The following is a 20,000-nucleotide window of genomic DNA, read 5'->3' on the forward strand; positions in this document are numbered from 1 at the left end:
ATGGGCGGAGATAAACCACCATTTAGGCGGAAATCCGCCTTTAGGCGGAAGATTCTCAGCCCTGAATTTAAATACTTCCAAAAGAGATAGGTTTTCAGTTTATTTTAGTTTATTTAACCTTTCAACTTACCTGCGTCTGATGAACCTACATATCGACATATAGGGCATAGCAGAAAATCAAGGCTCATTATCATTTCCTCTAAGTCTTTGTGTTCCAAATCATCTGCATGTGACTGAACAAAATGTTCAGCCAAACTGTCTTTTGTTTTGTAAGACGTGCTACAATACGGACAAACAAACATTTCTAAAATTTCATCCGTTCCATTTTCAAATGTTTGAAGGTTCGTGTTTTCATGACTAAATGTGTTTTGAGAACTGTCTTCCAAATGGCTAGACTGTATGTGAGTGTGTAAACCAAACTCATCTGATTTGAATTCATTGCAGAAAGGACAGTGATAATCGCTATTCTTTGGTTCATCTATATAATTTTCCTTTTCCAATCCATCATCCTCTTCAACTGTGTTGGTATTCTGTTCTTCATAATCACCAAATAGGTCCATGCTGTCGTTAAAAGAGTTGGATTCTGATGGTACCGACATATCGTTTCACCTGTTTTAGAGATAAAAATAAAAAGTCAGATATGAGTATGGAACTAGTTTTCTTATACATGTCATCAAAATAGATCTTCCGTCTAAATTTATCGGTAACTTAGACCTTATATGTGAAGATATTTTGGAAAGTGAGGATTTTAGAATAACAAGATTCTTTATTTGGAGTTAATGATAGATAAGTAATGTCTGTAACTGTTAAGCTTGGAGGATGGATGAGGGGGGAGGGGTGTAGTTGGAGGAATGGGAGATGAACACCATATGTCACATTGCTGTCTATTGTCGGAGTAGGTGAAGGGTAGCAAAATTGAAGGCATAGTTCAAATCCCAACACAGTCTATCTAAATATTTTTGGCTAGCACTTTCCTAAATAGTTTGAGTACCATTGATCAGCAAAGTTGTTTGCATCATGGAGATACAGATGCTACGCCAATTCCTAACACCTTAGTTACTAATATATATAAAAACAAACAGGACATGGCACAGAATTGAGGTCTTTGCTTCGTAACTTAAAAGTAATGAGTGAGTTTGAATTATTGAAATTTGTAATTTTGATGATCTGAGTAATTTGCCTCTTACCCTCACTATAAAAATTATCACCTCCCCTGAATATCAGTATGAAAAAGTCAAATTCATGAAAAATATCTGATATACTCTTAAAACTATTCTTACTTACTTATCAGATATATAAGATGAAAACTGAATCCAAATATACGATTCAAACTCACCAAAACTATAAAGTAAGCTAGAAATAATACTGTATGCATCAAAGATAGTTTTTAAAAAATCGATAACCTTACTATAAATATGTGAAAGCTAATGCAAAAATAAAGACTGCCTCATATGGAATTTAGCTGGTGGTATGTATTATTGAGTAGTAGTTGTAGTGGCAGTGGTGGTGACTGTGGTAGTAGTAGGAAATGTATTAACATTCTCATATTTTCCAAACAATGTTAATTTTTTCAGACCACAGAGCTGCTCTACCGACCAAAATCCAACTTTTCCGACCTAGGCTTAAAAAAACAGACTAAAATCCGACTTTGGTAGACACCCTGGATAAAATAGGGTATTTTAGCTTTCGAAGTGGCAATTCAGACTCGAGTCTGAATAGTCTCTCGTTGCAATTCGGACTCAAACTCCAATGTGCGTGCATGGAACTGATAAAGAAGTAGAAAAAGAGTTCAGAGGAAATTTTGTTTTGCCCATTTCACACTGACTCAGCTCATACCCCTACTTTGGATTGTAGAAGGATTGTTGCCCGTCTCACACTATCATTAGAATATGTAATTTTAAAATTATTTATTTTTCTCCTGATTGTTTTATGTTGTTAAAAAGCTTTTCATTTATACCACAGTTACTTTGACAGACTTTTGTTTCTTTTGAAGAGTTTTAACTCCTTTCTTTTTAATTTATATTGGACTTCCAATTGATCAGTGATTTTGTCTTTCTCGTCAAATAAAGCGGGTTTAGACTACCTGCTGGCTGATAGTTTCTAAAATCGTAATTTTGATTGCATTAATGATTTGTAACTATCAATAATTAAAATATACTTTTTTAAAAACAACAAACAAAAACTATGCTCCTACGGGAGGCTATTCAGACTGTGTCCAAATAATTTGTTGATTGCACATGCGCAGTGGAATTTGAGTCTGAATAGCCACCAGAGACTATCCAGACTCGAGTCTGAAAAACCGCAGCCTTGAGCTTTGGATAGTTTTTAAAAAATAGAAATTTGTAAATCAAAAACATGATTTCACATTTTAACTTTTTAATAAAACTAAATTCAGGACAAAGTTGTATACACCGCATTCCTGAAATTCGTTCCAGAAAAATCCTTACTCAAATCTGAGCGGCCATTATAGGCCAGTTTTGAAATCCAAATGGTGGTTACTACCGGAAATGAAACAGTTTCAGGTCACAAAGTCCATCAGTAAATAACAAAGGCAAATAGAAAGACATTTTTCAACCTTTAAACTAGAATATAACTTTACTTCTGCTCATCTAATTTTCAAAAATGTTGGTATCATTGGTCATAAGAATCGTGTTGAAAAGCACTTTTTATTGATATAGGTTTCATTTAACTCAAACCATTTTTTTTACCAAAGTACCTAAGAAACAAAAGAAGAAAAAAATTCTCTCAGTTAGTGCCAATTTGAATTTGAAGGCTGAGAGATATCTATAACTATAACAAAGTGGTTATCTCCAAAGTGGTATCTATCTAGATATTACAGGTAACTTGTACTTTCCTTGTACATTTTTGGAGAGTAGCAGGAATGTCATTATTTAGTATTAGTATTTGATGAGAAATGTGTGTGGCTAGTTAACTAGTATATTTAGAATGCTGCAAAGTCAAAGAGTTTGAGTTTGAAATGGATTAATCTAAACATCGGCAGTTTAGTGAGCAGCAGCAGTGGCAGTCAAATTTTGACCCAACTCGCCCATAGGGGAGTTGTGACTGGAAATTGCCGTTCGCGTTTTGGGGGGGTTCAATTAAAGATGCATAACTTCGTTATAAAGAGGAATATCGCAGATATTTTGGTATCATTATTTTCGTCTTTCAATTTCCTTTTAAACGGTGCCAATTAAGGAAAAATCCATTAATAATTCCAGAAGTTATATGAAGTTAAAATTTGGCAATTTTCAAATGCATTTATTTTTTTTATTTACCGCGTGTGTTTTTAAAATTTAACTTGTTTTTAGAATAACATCTAAACTTTATTCATGCCAAATTTCAGGGCTCTATATCTATGCGCAGACACCTTTTAACTCTGCGCCGAAATGCCATGTTTACATTATCTTCTCATCATGGCTGCCCGACGATATCGATATTCATATCGATATTTTAAATTTAGTTATGTATTATTTTAAATTTAGTCCATAATATTTTCAGTACTATTATTTACTATGTTTTTATTTTGAATACATACTTTCCAACTTTATTTATGGGCATTTTATAGTTTTTGTTTTAAAAGTTCGTATATTTCTTCTCTTTGTGAAATCGATATTAATAATATCGATATTTTAAAAATACCAATTGCTTTAATTTAATTTTATTTTACTTTGCCATCAAGTCATCAAGTTTCTTTCCCACATGTTTAGATATGTTTGTTATCATTTGTATCCATATTCTAAAGGCCTTAGCCATAATAATTATTATGGTAAGAAGTTCTACTAGTTATACATTTTGACACCCCCATACATTGAGAGAGAAAGGGGGGGGGGGGATAAAATTATATTAATTGTCAGTTCAAATGATGTAATAGCAATAAACCCAAAGTGGTTCAGCAGAATTTTTTAACGTATTAAAAGCCAGAACTTTCCTTCTAATTATAGGGAATCTGTTTCAATTTATTTGAACTTTTTCAATCTACCATTTTAATTATATGCAATTAAATTGCCATAGGTAAAAATAAATTCATTATGTCATTACGCAACATGTTTATATCTTTTCATTTAAATACTCTCAAACCCTATTCTCTATGTATAAATTCAAAGAGGGGAATTATTTGCAATTGTTTCAGTGAGATATTGGGGATAAATCCAGAAGTGATATAGCAAATTGTTTCTTGCGTCTAGCCGTGTTTAAGATTATGTAACATTTGCGTCATATTATGTAATAATGTGTTAATTTGATATGTTTATCTTCCTCTATATTAATGTAAATGAATTGTCCTCGATAAGACGAACATTTTGGTATACAATATATGATAAGAACTCCATATTGACTGTTTTAACCATTTTTTGTATTAAATTAAACATCACGCGAGATCGGTCACAACTTTGCAATGGTAATTTTGGGGTAAAAATCGGTCTGAAATTTCAGACTTTGAACTGCCGTAACTACATTTCTAATCAAGATAGAAACAAAATTCAAACTGTTTTGTAATCTGTGTTGCCAGATCTTTCATATGACATTGGTTTCAAGTGTGTGAGGTACATTTAGAATTTCTATTAATACTATTAAACTCCCTACTAAACAGTACAGCCAAAAGAGATTAACTGATTAATTGGAAAAAAAAGTTTTAATTGTTCAAATTAAAAAAGGCTCGCATTTTTAGAGAAAGATAATATGTTGTGCACCCCTTGTCAGCAGCAGCTACTAATGATTACATTACAATTACAAGTCCTTCCCCTCCCAGTCTCCCAGACAGTTCAGTAATCAGTAGCCTCGGTCAGTGACTCTGCACAGTTACCACGGACCACGGGATTGGTCACGTATATACTATTGGGTTTATTTTAAAAAGCATACCGAATATAAAGAAAAGAAGGAACGCTTTCATACTTTAGTTCAATACGAGATTTCAAGACAAGGATATGAAGCATCTCTTATATATATCTTGAAATGGTATCGTTGATATGGACAATGGAGAAAACTGGAACTTGGAACCGAAAACGAAACTACAAGTTCAAAAACAGGAAATTTCGAAGGAGTAAGGATGTCGGGGAAAAAAACAATTTTTAGCGAAAATACATTTATAGTCGGATTGGAGAGAAATGCTTCAATATATCCTCGTATTGAGGATAATTTATCTCTAACAGATTAATTTCGTAAACTTTCAAAACAATAGAATGCTAAAACTTCATAATTGAATATGGTTTAAATTACTATAATTTCTGAAAATCAGCGGCGTAAAATATTACAAACACACGGGACGCACGCCTTTTGTTTGCATTTTAACTCAAAGGTGAAGGTCAGACTGTCTGTCGTCGGTCGGCTAGAGGCCAAATTTTTCAGAAGCTTTGTCAGTCAAGAGAGGCAAGCGGCAAGCATTCATCAACGTCGACGTCAGCTGTTCACTGCCTAATCTTTGCTTGGAGCATATCGATGAAAATGTCCTTTTTTGCATACATAAAGAAATTTTCTTTAAACACCATCAATGCAATAGAATGCAAGAGGAACGTGCACACTTCGCCGAAGTTCTTTGACATAGCTGATGGTGAGTCATTGTCATTTTCTCACTCTTTCCATGTCATTGTTGACTGACTGCTTTTATTCCATGTCACTCACTGCAACGCAACACTAACACTAACACAAGAATGCAATGCGTGTGTGAATCTATGCAACATGCACGTTTTACCCCAGTCCTCCCCTTCCCAACTAGTGCCTTTGAATTTTTCATTGCATAATCTTCTAGAGCACAAAGTCAAAGAAGAATGCAACTCTGCCAGGGAAAATCCACTTGATGAATCGGGGATAAATTGCTGAACGTTTCACTCCCCCCCCCCCCCCCCCCTTTCTCTACTTTTTCTCTCTTCTCTCTCGCTCTCATCTCTCTGTTTTCAATCTCAAATGGCTTTTTATTTGCAAAAGGCCCCACGGGCCCATCACTGCAACTTCTCTCTCTCTCTCTCTCTCTCTCTCTCTCTCTCTCTCTCTCTCTCTCTCTCTCTCTCTCTCTCTCTCTCTCTCTCTGTCCTTTCTCTTGTCGCATAATGGTTTTATGTTAATATTATAAGAACTAGACACAAGATAGAAAAAAAATCTTTGTGATGATTGGATGAATAGCGGATGATTGTCATACGTTTTAAAAGTAAAAGACTAACTGCAAGAGCCAAATTAGTTTTTGGTGAAATCCCCCATCTTACAAACAGGGCAATTTCTCTGTTATGGTGTGACATTTCAGTTAAATTGTAAGCCAATTTTCAGCTGTTTTTAGCATACACACTGCTTCTCAGATTGAATTTATTATTTTTTCCCTGTAATTATGCATCTCATGATGCACAGAAAGTTTGAAGTTAATACCTTAGTTTTTTCACAAGACTTCTCCAAAGATTGGTTATGGAGTGATGCCAGTAAAACCAAGAATTTTCACCGCGATAGGTTCATTATGATATTCTTCTAATGAATTTGTTGGCTTTGTTTCATGTAGTTTCTCACCAAAATGAAACATGAATGTTGCTTCATAACCTTATCTGCAGCCTTCTTGGCTCAATTTTGATTTTCTTCATCCTAAATAGCAGTTACAGAGTGACATTTTTTTTGGCTACGGAGTGACAATACTGAAAAGCCTTATAGAAAAATGCATATAAACATAAGTTGTTTTTTTTTAAACTTGAGATTTTATATAGCACAATATCCACTAAACGTGCTCAAAGTGCTTTACAAAGGATCCCTGACCAACAGCATCACGTAACATGTAGAGCAAGACATGACGCGATACTACAATTTTTTCTGACGGAGACAACGCTATTAATGGCCAGTTACTCATTTTACACTTGAGTATGGTGATAGAATATGAGTAAAGAGTCATTTCCAAGGAATCAACCATGCATCGAGCAAGGCTCAGACTCATGACCTTCCGATCTGAAAGCGAGTGTCATACCACAAAAGCGGGTGGTTGGATGGGAGCATCGCCCTTGAATCATATACCTATGATGTTCGCATGGGTGTACGATCCGATAGTGATGTCGTTTCTTCTTCTCTTTACTAGCCTATCCTGCTTCTTTGGTTTGTGATTGTGTTTTTGACAGGGGATTTTTTTTTTCTGTAAATCTTCTGCCTGTTTGTTCTTGGTTATTTATAATTTAGCTTATATCTTTCGGTTATGATTTTGATTTACATTTGTACTATTTTTGTTAGATTGCTTGTTTTTTTGTTTCAGCGGTCTCTCATATAACCTCATTTGTGTTGGAAGAGACCTAAAGCAATAAACAAACAAAAAATCATACCACAAAACCAAATAGCCACAATTTAAGACTTAGAACAATCATATTCTATTGTAATACAACAAATAAAAGTGAGTTTCTCTGCAGATCAAAAATCATTTGCTAAAAATATATTGATAAAGTACATTCTTAGATCTAATCAACATAATCATTAAGTACATCATCTCCAGGGTTGGAATATTTTTTTTGGAAAAAAAGCTGTTTGGTTTATTTTTATGAAAGTATGTTAAAGAAATTTCTGTAAGGATTCAGAGTTTCTGGAAATAAATTGTGACATCCTTGTTTTGTGAGCTTAATAAACAGGGTCTTGCTTGCTACACCACAACTCCTCATTCATACCCTTCTTCACTCATCTCTCTTCTGGTTGCATGTGTTTAATGCCAGGGCACTGTTGGTATTACATGTTGGTATTACATTAACACTCATTCCTCTTTCTGTCGATCACATACGATTTTGTCAATAAAAGCCCTGAAAGTTCTTGGTACATCAAGGCTGGATCGATGAGAAGAGATATGAAATGTTCATAAACACGACAGGTGCATAACAATATGTGGAATGTTATGTTGAAGGAGAACAGGGGAGACCTTAATTATTATTAGAGTGAATTTTGTAAGATCAGTTTGGGGTACTCCATCTCTGCTACAGAAAACACCATATATGCTTTTTTTAAGGCCTTTGTAGGAAACATTTATTTCTGTATTCTCTCTTTCCTGTCCGCCATTCGAATAAGAAAATTTCTTTATTTTCAAGAGCTTGCAGTGAATTTTAGTTTTCTTCATAAAATTTGTGAACTTGAGCTATTCAATTTCAAGGGAAGATTCTTTTGTTTTGGGACTGGGGTGAATCGTTGCTGAATATGCTGCAGCAAAGTGCTCTATTACTTTCCTCCTCTTGTTTGGAGATGATGTAAGGGAAAGACCTCAATCTTTTGCCTGAATATGCTAAAAACTTTAGAGGTTCTAAAAACAATTTTTTTTGTTTGATTAGGGGTTAAAACATCTTATTGGAAGAAGGAGCAACTTCAATGGAAGAAGACTAGGCGCAATTGCAGTGGAAGAATGTATATTTGCAGATGCTTTCTTCAGTCTCTTTTTAACCGTTATTATGTCTGTGGTGAAAACAGATCTCTTCTATTTTGTGCTTTGTCTCTTAAGAGGACATTGCAAAATGGGTTGGGTTTTAAAAAAAAATCTATCTGCTTGGACCCTATTTGAACCATCACTCTTACAATGCTGTCACTGCCTGTAGCCAGGTACTTAGTCTCTCTCAAGCGGAGTGGGGTAATGTGTGTGACGTGCATGACGCAATTCCAAAAGTTTTCCATCATTGTCAATCTAGGCAGTGCCCATGCCCCATGTCACTTGACTTTGCTGCAAGACTTGATGCAATGCTGGTTCTGCTTTTAATAACTAGGTAAGAAGTTGCCAGGCTTCTCCACCAGTAAGAGGAGACACCCGGTGGTAGCGAATAGGCTTCAGTCGAGAACATGCCTAACAGCAACATTGCTTCATCAGTGGGGACTTTCCACCTGTCCAACATGTACCCGATGTGGAATAGAACCCGATACTGCAGAGCATCTAGTTGAACGGTGTTTTATGACAAAGCTTCCTGGCAGGATTGCAACGGTGCACGAGTGCAGTAAGAAATTGATGATTGGGTCGATCGTCATAAGATAGTAGTGTGAGCACCATTAGAAGCTGTTGCTGCCATTAATATTGCTTGTTCAAATAAATACTTAGATTATTTGGGTGTTTTACTATTGATACTGAGGGCATACTTTTATTTGGATATCCTATCTAGGTGGAGCAGGCACACACAAGCCGACACCCTTTCAGCAAAAGATTTTGGTTTGGACTAAAACCTATGCCTCGGAGAGTGATATTCCTAAAAGAGTCACGTAAGTAGATCTTCAACTGTCAGTTGTGTAAGACTTTGTAATCCCTTTGTGTGCTGTGTTTTCACACCCTATAATAATTTGGCTTTAAGAGTGATTTCTTCTTAATAGATAGCATTTTGAAGCTTATGGACTCATTGTTTATGATTATTTGTTGAATAGGTATTAAAGTACACTTTTTTTTTTTCAAGTCTCGTCAAATGCGTGATTGGTATTGTCTTTACTTCATTTTTAAGTATCTGAGATGTTCTTACATTAGTTTTTTTTTCCATTTAAACTAACAACTAGTGCGCAGTAGCTCTTAACAATGACTAGTTTCTTCAACTATAGGTGTCTAAATGATCCAATAAGATGGAGAGAAAGATTGAGTGAGTGAATGTGACTCATATATAAGGAAACAACACAAAACAAATAACCTTCAAATAACATATTTCATGTTTACTTGAAGAAGGCCAAAGGCTGAAACGTCTTTTGTTTTGTGTAGTTCACTTATATATGAGTCACATTTACTCACTGTATCTTTCTCTCCAGATAGTTTCTTTGGGAGGAAAATAGATCATCATGAATGCAATAAGGTAAAAATTATGTACAAGGGATATGAACACTAGTAAAAAGAAAATTTTAAACCCAACATGGGGTTTTCAAAATTGGATTAATTTGGCAAATAGGCATTGTCATTAAATATAAATTTATAACATTTTAGTAGCGAATTTTCACTACATGTAAAAGTTGTTTTCTAGTCAAATTGTTTATTTTTCTATTCACCAAATATTACACTTGATCTTTCGGCTTATACTTTTTTGTATCCATTCACCATTTTGGCTTATAAGTTTACACCCTTATCTTACTCCTTTTAAAATTATTACCTTTGGACGTCCTCTTTACCTTTCTTTGGTCCTCAATTTACCGTGACTATCCATAGATCTATACACAATCGTATTTTATCTCTGAACTCTATCCACACTAATCAATTCTGTAATATATATATATATTTATATATAATATAGTCCAGTTTGCATCCAACTATCACAGATTTTAAACTATGGTTAAATTTCAACCCCCCACCCCGCTCCAATCCCAATTCTTTTACTTCTATTCCTCCAATAAATTAATTTTTAAAGTAGGTTCTTCCTTGAAGTATAAATATTTATTTCCATCTGCATTTTAATGTTTGCTGGACTACAATATATATTAGAATTTAAATTTCACATTATATAGTATATATCAGAACTAATTCCCAATATATCGCGTATATCTGTACAATACTTTCTTCTGTGTACAGTTAATTTTTCAAATTATTCACTTAAGATTTAAATAGTTTACCAATTTTGATTTCATTTTTTTTTTTTTTTAAACTTCATTGAATTTGGCAATTTCTTTGGTAATTTTTTAAAAAGATGATTTTAAATGATTTTTCTCTCCATTTCTCAATTTTTTGACACTCTTTACAGTTTGTAATGTTATCAATTTCATTTAGGTCTAGATTTTGTTTGATTTAAGTTGAGTCATAATTTATTCAATTTATTACCTTTTCACTAGGGCATTCACCCTTAATCTTTTTTCTTGATAATTTTGACTTTCCAAAGGGTAATCATTTGATATAACTATGCTGTGTACTCGCTTGCTAGCATATTATTCCCCCCTTTCCAGAAATTCCTTCTTTTTAATATTTGATTTCAACTTCTTTTACAATAGTGTTTACCTAAGTGCAAGCTCCATAAACGTCTGTGGAAGACTTTTTTTTTTTGTTGTTGCGATTTTGTTTTTGTTTTGTTTTCATTTTATTTTTCTTCTTGGGCTAATTAATAAAGTCTGTTTGTCCATTTGCTCACAAATAGCATGCACTGCGGTTGACGCAATTGTATTTTATTTATCACAACTGAGAGTGTGCTGTTTTGCAATGAAATTATATCCATTTGAATTATCAATTTGTATATTTCGTTGTTCCCTTTTAACCCTGCTTGTGATGATCTAGCCTTACCTTCAGGCGTAAAAGGAATTTTTATATAAGCAGTTGCATTTTTTTTTTTAAATTGGTTATGGCGTTTGAACCCCTAAATAACTTTTCTGTCTTAAATGTTTCTGCCATGTTACAGAGTGACCCAGATGAGGAATGCTATGGATAGGTTCAGGGGCACCGTTTTGATTGGAATGCTGGGTGCTACGTTCGTGTCTGCAGCCATTGTGTCTTTTTATGGAAGGCGTGAGAGAGACGCATGGAGACGGGCTAACTTAAGAGAAGATTAGTGTGGTGGAGGAGGAGGAGAGGAAGAAAGAGGTGGAGAAGAAGAGAAAAGAAAATGTTATGATAATGTTAATGTTACTAGACAGTGCATTTCCAGCCATATTTGTTCATGATTTTTGAAATTTTGGTGTTTTTTTTACTTAAATCCAAAGCTTTACACAATTTTTACACGATATTTTTTTCTTGCCCCCTTCAAAAAATATATAAAACATTTCAGGAGAAACCAGATGAGGAATGCCATGGATAGGTTCAGAGTTCGAGTTTCAATCGGAATGCTTTTTGCCACATTCATCTCAGCTGGCATGGCAGCTTGGTATGGGAGGCGGGAGAGAGCGGAAGGGAAGTCGATACGTAAGATGGTCATGGAGGAGAGAGAGAAAACAAAATAGTGCGATGGTCATGTTAGGTTTGTTAGTTGTATATTTTGTAATTAATTGTGTGTATATATATATATATATATATATATATATAATATATATATATATATATATATATATATATATATAATATATATATACTATTTTTAGAAGTCGTGTAGTTATTTATTTTTATACAGGCTAGTGCATTTCATACCAAATTGTTATAATATAATGGGTAAAATTTCAGCATAAGTTTAAAGTTGTTTAGCCTTATGGTATTATTCCACTGTATAAGTATAGTTTTTAATAATTTTGTCCATTTTTAGGAATATAAGAAAAAAAAAAAAACTCCCAGATAATCAGCAGTTGTAAGTTGAAGAGTGGAAGTAAACAGTAATGGTACCACCTCATTTGTCCTGACATCAGTTGATATTATGGTAGTCCAACTTCACAAAATTAAAAGAAGAAAAAATTAATTGGTTAAACCATAAAAATTTTGAGCATTGCGTACTAAAAATAAATAAAAGAAAAGACAAATTCCCTTTATTCATCCCATAGTGGAAGTTTGTTTCTAGGGTCTATTCCAAGGGAAGATTGGAATAACCCAGGCATCAACTGTAGTGCAGTGCTGGAAATTGAGCTAGGGCGAGGTGACTTGCTCAAGGTCACACAGCGCAGTGGGTATTCGAACTCGGTACGAAGCAAAGACCGCCCCGCTGAGTCCCATTGAATATTGAGCATCACTGTAGAATTTGGAGAGGAACTAGTTTTGAAATTTTGACCTTCCAGTGAGTGGTTCAAAACTATACATGATCTTTATGGGAATTTTAAGGTCACAATTGTATGTGTTTGCCATTAACATGTATCATCAGCTATGTTATGTCGAATGATTTCTCAAAGGATTAATGTCTTTTTCAAGCTGTAATAGTAAAACTCGCATTGGAGATGGTAAAAAATAAATCTGGCTCCTTTAGAAAACTCGAGTATGTGTCGCACATGCCAGTTCCCAACTTTGTTGATGTAGTTTTTGTGCTTTTGTTTTTGTATCAGTCAACTTTTATCTTTGTTGGTTTTGTTGAAGATCAGTTTGTTACACATATTGGTGGATCGTTGAGAAATAAGATTTTAACAGTCTGTTAATTTTTGTAACAAAGAATTGATATTGGACAATCTTTGGAACAGTAATTGTTTTCTTCTATTACCAAAGACCATAACTGTGAATCTTATGTAACCAACTATTTATCTGCAAAATGTACATTGTAGATCACACTGTTTTACAGTCGCTCACGACTTCACGAAGAATCCTCTCAACCAATCTAAGCCAAATTGTGGATTTCAATTTGTAATTCGAAATGATGCTGGGGTCTCCTTGTTATTTGTGCCATATAGCCTTCATGAAAATATGAAAAATAAAAAAATGTGTAACTGGCGTAATTGCACAATAAATTTACGACAATATTTTTGTATGTAACAGCAACATAATTTTTACATCTTTAGGAGGTTAAAAGCTCTGAGGAGGAGAAGGAAGCCCAGACTTTATTGCTTTCACCCTCATTTTTTTTTTTTTTTATTTTTTTTTTTTTTAACCAAATGGCATGTTTAATTTGTAATATATTGTTGAGGAGAAACTTCAACACTGGAATTTCTGTTCTTGTTTTTGTTTTTGTGTGTTTGGAAATATGTTGACGAGCCTGAAACACATAATTTTTATTTTTCTCTTTATTGATGTTACAATTTCCAACCATAAGAACAAAATAAAGATTAAATAAGTGAAACAGTTCATTCTGATGCTTAAATGACGCATCATGTATTAGTAAGTTCCTTTAAACCTCTTAAAATAAACTTACCGTCTTGATACAGGAGAAATAAGAAATGGCGTTTGAAAATTTTGGCCACAAAAAATAAATGTTCAATGTCTTCTGGAAAATCTGATTTATTATTACAATTTCCAATTACAAATATCATATGTTTTAACCAGTTAACTGTCGTACTCTGGAAAAACTGGATTAAAAAATTTGGCCAGAACACTGTTCCAAGTATAAATTAATTTAAATAACCATCATTTTGGCAAAAACTCTCAAACCTCATACTTCGCGAAGTCCATGGGTAGAAGAATTTTTTGCCAAGACGTGGGTCATTTAAATCGATCGATTTTTGAAGGACGTATTTTTTGGCCAAATGTTTAAATATGTGTTTTTCCTCTGAGTACTGCAGTTAACTGATTAAAAAGGTGTAGAAATATATGTTATGTTTGTTGATGTTGATGCAGATGATGTTGCTTTCATCATTTGTGACCCAATGTTATTGTTATTTTCTTTGAACCAATAAAAATGATTCCTTGCTGATTTATTCCCTGTTGTCAATGTTGGTTACTGATATAGACATAATTACAGATTCTGACCTCCCATAGTGGGCAGGGAGGTGCTTTATGTGTCTACTATCACGCTGTGTCTGTTTTCCAATTGCTTTCTGTCTTTGTCTTGGAATGAGATTACTTGGTTTTGTCCTGTCCTTGGCTGGGAGGGAAACAGACAAATGTATACTTATAGTTTTGGGAGATGGTATTTTTTTTCCTTGTAAATCATCTATCTGTTATGTACTGTTATTATTTTTATTTCTAACATTTGAGTGTGTTCCTCTTAGTGGGTTCCTGTGCTGGTGTCTAGTTGAGACTTTAAGGTGATCTCAGACTAAGTACACTGATAGTGTTGCTCTTGGAATCTAAATCTATTCCCTATTTGAATCGATTCCCCTTTGTCTTACTTTTTCTTCAAGCCCTTTTCATTTTACATCAAGAATGTCTTTACTATCCAATTTTCTTCCTTTTTACTGGCGCTGATATGACCTAAATGTGTTGCAAGCGCCGTAAAACCCTTAATACCAAAAACAAAAAAACGATTCTGGCATATGTGAGCCACTGCCTCTTTCTGGTATCATGTCAGCACGAACAAGGTCAAGAAAATTGAGAGTTTATAATTAGAAATCATTAGGAATTAGAATAAAGGAATTGTGTTCTTAGAAGTTAAAGGGTCAAAAACTCGCTCTTTATTCAAAGACTTGCTAAATATTTTATGAGTAAATCATACAATTGAATTTTAAGCATCAGGTTTGTTACGACATAATACCGTTTTGAGACGATTGGTCACATTTGTATGAAATATATGGCTATGTGGTCTCGTGGTATGAGTATGACACTCTCTTTCGGATCGGAAGGTCCTGGGTTTGAGCCTCGCTCAGCGTATAGTTGAGTTTTTGGAATAGGCTCTTTACTCACATTCTCTCACCGCACTCAGGTGTAAAATGAGTACCTGGCCTTTAACAGCGTTGTCTCAGTCCGAAAAATTGTAATATCGTCTAACAGGTGTCGTGTCTCGTCTTAAATGCTACATGTTGCTGTGATCAGGGACCCCTTGTAAAGCACCTGGGTGGGGATCTTTACCTCCCATACTGGGCAGGGAGGTACATGCTCTGTCTTCTATTCCCCCCATACCCTTTTTCCAATTGTTTCCTGTCTTTGTCTTGGAATGAGATTACTCAGTTTTGTCCTGACCCTGGCCAGAGTTCCTTGGCTGGGAGGGAAACAGTCGAATGTATAGTTACATTTTTGGGAGATGATATTTTTTTCCTTGTAAATCATCTCTCTGTTATGCATTGTAATAGGTTTTGTTTACATATTATATTATATGATTTGTAAACATTTGAGTGTATTCCTCTTATTGGGGACATGTGCTTGTGTCTGGATGAGACTTTTAGGTGATCTCAAACTAAGTACTCTTGGAATCTACATCTGTTTCCTATTTGAACCAATTCCGCTTTGTCTTACCCTTTCTTTAGTGCTTTAATTGTAATTCTAGAACTTTTAACTATCCCATTTTCTTCCTTTTTATTGGCGCTGATATGACCTTGGTGTGTTGCAAACGCCGTAAAACCCTTAAAATAAAAAACAAACTTGTAAAGCACTTTTGAGCATGTTTAGTGGATATTGCGTTATATAAAAGCTCTTTTTTTGTTATATAGTTGGTAGTAATGACGCCATAAGGATGGTTGGTGGAATTTTCCTTTTGGCAGGTCAGGGGTTAGGTGGTGGGGGACCATTAAATATCCTGGTACTGGTAGTCCTTCAGAGCCATTGGGCCCATGGAGCCGGAGTTTATCCCGGTTTCTATAGCGTGAAACAATAGCAATTGCTTGCTATCCTTTGGATAGGACGCTAGTCTATCGCAATGTACTTTCCGCAAATCTGACTCAGCTACCCATTCACTGCTGGGTGGACAGGGGGCCGGAAAAAATCTCGAATGCACCGGGGATCGATCTTGGTCCTTTTTGCGTGTGAAGCGAGTGCTCTACCAACTGAGCATTAGATATCCTGGATTTGCAGGTTATTATTTATAAATTTATTTTATTAGTCTGCAGCAGCCTTACTATTAAATTGCTATCCCTGGGTGGGGTATTTTGACCTTCCATGGCGGGCAGGAGGTCACGTGTGCATTGAGAGAACACGAGTAAAGAGCTTTCCCCAAGGATTCAACTTTGGGCTGCCCAGAGCAAGACTTATACTATCTGTGGATAGTTCGAAGTTGACGTCACTCAGGTCTTTGTTGTTGTTTTTTAACACCCGCGTTTATGAGTAATTCTCACTGTATTAACCAGACTATAGATAGAATGCGCTTGGCCAAGGAGTTCACAACATTGCCATCCGGAAGTATAACGGACCAACACACAAACTCTGTGTTACCATGAACTTTTATAGTCTGGTTAATACAGTTTAGTGAGAACAACTCACAAACGCGGATGGCAAAAAACAATAACAAAGGCCTGAGTGACGTCATCTGCATACTATCTATAAACATTTAAGGTTACACGAGAGTTTTGTGTGTTGGTCCGTTATACTTCCGGATGGCAATGTTGTGAGTTGTGAGTTTCCTAGCCAAGCACATACTGTCTTTTAAATTCACGTTAGCTACGGTCACACCCACTAGATTACAAAACTACACAAAAGCCAGATGGGAATGGGGTAACAGGGGTTTTAGAGGGAAGCAGGGAGCGATTTCCTGCTCTCTTTTAAGTTTTCTCTGGGGGAGCCGTAAGTTGCTTCTTTTTTTTAATTTTTATTTTTTAAATTGTTGGTGATGTTACATATCACGTGGGCTTGAGGGATAAACAAAGACTTAAACCTTGACATCGATCCTATGTTTATTATATTTATATGTATTTTCAGATGAGGTAGTAATAGATATGATACTATTGATTGACCTCCCTTTGTGTAGGATTAGCAGATGTGCACAACCTGCACGCCGCGACAATCTTGTCAACTGCAGACTGCATGGTAATAATAATAAAATTAATGTGTCAATCAAACACTCTCCTTATTCGACCTGCTGTTGCCTATAAGCTTATTTGTTGCGACAAGAATGCGGCCTATACACAACACAGCAATATGTATCAACATGCACACCATGCAACACACCAATATGTATCAACCTGTACACCCTGCACAGATTTGACGCGTGGAATTAATTGGTAACAAACACGTTTTCACGGTTCATTTTAATTTTAATGAATGCAATAAAACGATTTCGAACCAGGATGGTACAATGTATCTTAAACTTAAACTTGAGCTTTTATATAGCGCAATATCCACTAAACATGCTCAAGGCGCTTTACAAAGGGTCCCTGACCAACAGCAACATTTAACATGTAAAACGAGACATTAGGCGACATTACAAAGACAACGCTGTTAACGGCCAGGTACTCATTTTACACCAGAGTACGGTGAGAGAATGTGAGGAAAGAGCCTTTTCCAAGGACCCAACTATGCGCGAGCGAGGCTCGAACCCAGAACCTTCCGATCCGAAAGCGAGTGTCATACCACAAGACCACATAGCCGCATTGGGGTAACGTTGCCTCTGTAAATTTGGAGCATTTTGAATTATCTCAGCTTTGTTGTTATCATTGTACATGATACATACAAGACTTGGAATGTTTATCAAAGGAAAGAAATGCCACAAAACGAAACGATCTCTTGTTAATCCAAAATTCAAGAGGCAAAGTTACCCCAGTTGACGGTAAGACAAAGTTTCGGGTATAAGATTTCCATCTTGATCGATCGATCAATTGATTACATTATTTTATAAAGGTTTTCTGGACATAATGAAAAAAAAATAATGTATAAATATATCATTAAGCTAGGTCAGTAATTCATTTATTTAGACTTTAGACAACACAGGAGTTGGTGTAAACAAAGGGATGAAAAGGTTGTTAAAATAAATACTTAAGAGAATACAGTTTTAAAAATTGTAACAAATCTTGACAGCAGAATGATGATCGCAACCTTTGACCCTTCACACTTTGACCGGTTGATTCGCGTTGTTAGGGCACGCCATGTAGGAGACGAAAGCACTTGCCAAATTATTTGTCCTGTCAATAAAGTTCACAGTTGCCGATCTTGAGTTGACAGAGTTGGGACGAATCTGTGTGTGGAAATAAATAATGTTATTATGATAAATTAAATACCGACACACTTGTGACCTACTTAGATGAGTCAGGAATGTGTCGGAGTGAGCTGAAAGCAGAGAAAAATTATATTTCAGTGGTTTAACCAGCTCACTGAACTGCTGTGGTCTGGAAAAACTCGAATTAACAAAATTGGCCAGAAAACTCGTCCTTCAAATATCAACTTCTCGGCAAAAACTCTCAAACCTGGAAATTTAATGTAGACTTCACGAATCCCAGGGTTTAGAGTTTTTGGCAAGATGCGACACTCTCAAACCTGGGACTTTGCGTGGAAATGTAATGCCTTCTTATCTCCATACTTGGACATTTCGTCTTTATTTGCATTTTAAATTCTCCAAAGACAATTTTTTTTAAAAAGAGCTTTTATATAGCGCAATATCCACTAAACGTGCTCAAAGCGCTTTACAAGGGGTCCCTGACCAGCAGCAACACTTAACATGTAGGAAGGTGCATGACGCATGTTAGGCGATATAATAATTTGTTCGGACATGTATACTCAATTTTACACCTGAGTACGGTGAGAAAATGTGAGTAAAGAGCCTTTTCCAAGGACTCGACTATGCGCCGAGCGAGGCTCGAACCCAGGACTTTCCGATCCGAGAGCGAGTGTCATACCACAAGACCACATAGCCGCACATATATACAAAAAAATGACTTGAACTCGAAATGAAATTTATTTGTCAAGTCATGTTTATCCTGCAGCGACAGAAGAACAATCGTGTGTTTTGTCTGGGTAGACCCTCGGTAAACAAGAAAACAAAAACAACTTCAACCTAAGACAGACAAAAATATAGAGACTCGAAACTTCTGAAGTGGCAAAAGGGTTTTCAAAACAGAAGATGTGTATCTATGTCAGGTCGTGTCAAGTCGGTAAACATCCTCTCGCTCATTATGTTTACATTATGTAATAAATAGAAATTATGCACTGGTTTTCGCAGTTTTCTATATTCAATTTCGATTCGTGATTTTTTTCTCTCACTAAATTCTCTCAGACTATAGTCTTCACTTTTGTGTATTTGTACGATTGATATAGCGGGCAGAAATGGTGTGTAGTTTATTTAAACACATACCATCAATAGAAAGAACGAAATTGACGTCACTCAGCTCTTTGAATTGCTTTTAGCCATCAATATTTATGAGTAGTTGTGACAAAATTGTATTAATCAGACTATAAACATTTAAGGTTACAAATAGTTTTGTGTGTTGGTGCGTTTTTTAGCTAAGCGCACAACATCAATCCTCAAATGTCATGTTTACCGACTTGACATTGAAAATCCATATAGATGATGTGCGCTTGGGGAAGAAACTCACAACATTGCCATCCGAAAATATAGCAGACCCACACACAAAACTATGTGTAACCTTGAACGTTTATTGTCTGATTAATACATTTAGTGAATATAACTCAAAAACATGGATGGCAAAAAACAAAAACAAAGATCCGAGTGACGTCAACTTCGTTCTATCCATACGGAAGGCGTCTCTAAGTTTCATGTCTCGATATTAACATTCTAGTCTCTGCCCTCAGGAAACAGCCCTCAGCCCTGTCAAAACATTCATACTCATACTGCCGTACTCTGGAAAAAAAAAACATATTTAAAAATTTGGCCAGAAAACTCGTCCTTCAAATATCGACCGATTTAAATGACCCTCATCTTGGCAAAAACTCTCAAACGCGGGACTTCGTTTGAGAGTTTTTGCCAAGATGAGGGTCA

At 35.4% G+C, this 20,000-nt stretch overlaps 3 protein-coding genes across 6 annotated transcripts in view; 1 reads left to right on the forward strand and 2 right to left on the reverse strand.

The window, feature by feature from the left end:
• The window catches only part of LOC144968127 (zinc finger-containing ubiquitin peptidase 1-like), a 22,303-nt gene extending 17,287 nt beyond the window's left edge, over positions 1–5,016 (reverse strand). Inside the window, exons 1-2 of one of the 2 annotated variants that reach the window (XM_078906139.1) lie at positions 4,891–5,016; positions 131–609 (exon numbers count right to left, since the gene is read on the reverse strand). In XM_078906139.1, coding sequence (XP_078762265.1) covers positions 131–599 — 469 coding nt within the window. In that variant the 5' untranslated portion in view covers positions 600–609; positions 4,891–5,016. Of the gene's footprint in view, positions 1–130; positions 610–4,857 lie in introns of both variants that reach the window. The other variant, XM_078906140.1, reaches the window with a different exon arrangement.
• Positions 5,017–5,303: 287 nt separating this feature from the next.
• LOC144968131 (UPF0389 protein CG9231-like) lies at positions 5,304–11,874 on the forward strand. Of its 2 annotated transcripts, none has more exons than XM_078906141.1 (3): positions 5,304–5,545; positions 9,075–9,171; positions 11,631–11,874. In XM_078906141.1, exons 1-3 carry the CDS (start codon positions 5,434–5,436, stop codon positions 11,800–11,802), a joined length of 381 nt encoding a protein of 126 aa, XP_078762267.1. In that variant the 5' UTR covers positions 5,304–5,433; the 3' UTR covers positions 11,803–11,874. The 2 variants fall into 2 exon arrangements, with proteins under 2 accessions (XP_078762267.1, XP_078762268.1); XM_078906142.1 differs by having other exon boundaries at positions 5,307–5,545; positions 11,265–11,773.
• A 5,451-nt stretch (positions 11,875–17,325) lies between these two features.
• LOC144969610 (uncharacterized) overlaps positions 17,326–20,000 on the reverse strand; it is a 17,599-nt gene continuing 14,924 nt past the window's right edge. The window contains exon 5 of one of the 2 annotated variants that reach the window (XM_078908752.1): positions 17,326–18,242. In XM_078908752.1, coding sequence (XP_078764878.1) covers positions 18,114–18,242 — 129 coding nt within the window. In that variant the 3' untranslated portion in view covers positions 17,326–18,113. The remainder of the gene's footprint in view (positions 18,243–20,000) is intronic. The other variant, XM_078908751.1, reaches the window with a different exon arrangement.

This window comes from Berghia stephanieae, chromosome 3 (assembly GCF_034508935.2).
Source record: "Berghia stephanieae isolate SIO BIC M18660-M18661 chromosome 3, UCSD_Bste_1.3, whole genome shotgun sequence".
Lineage (NCBI taxonomy): Eukaryota > Metazoa > Mollusca > Gastropoda > Nudibranchia > Aeolidiidae > Berghia > Berghia stephanieae.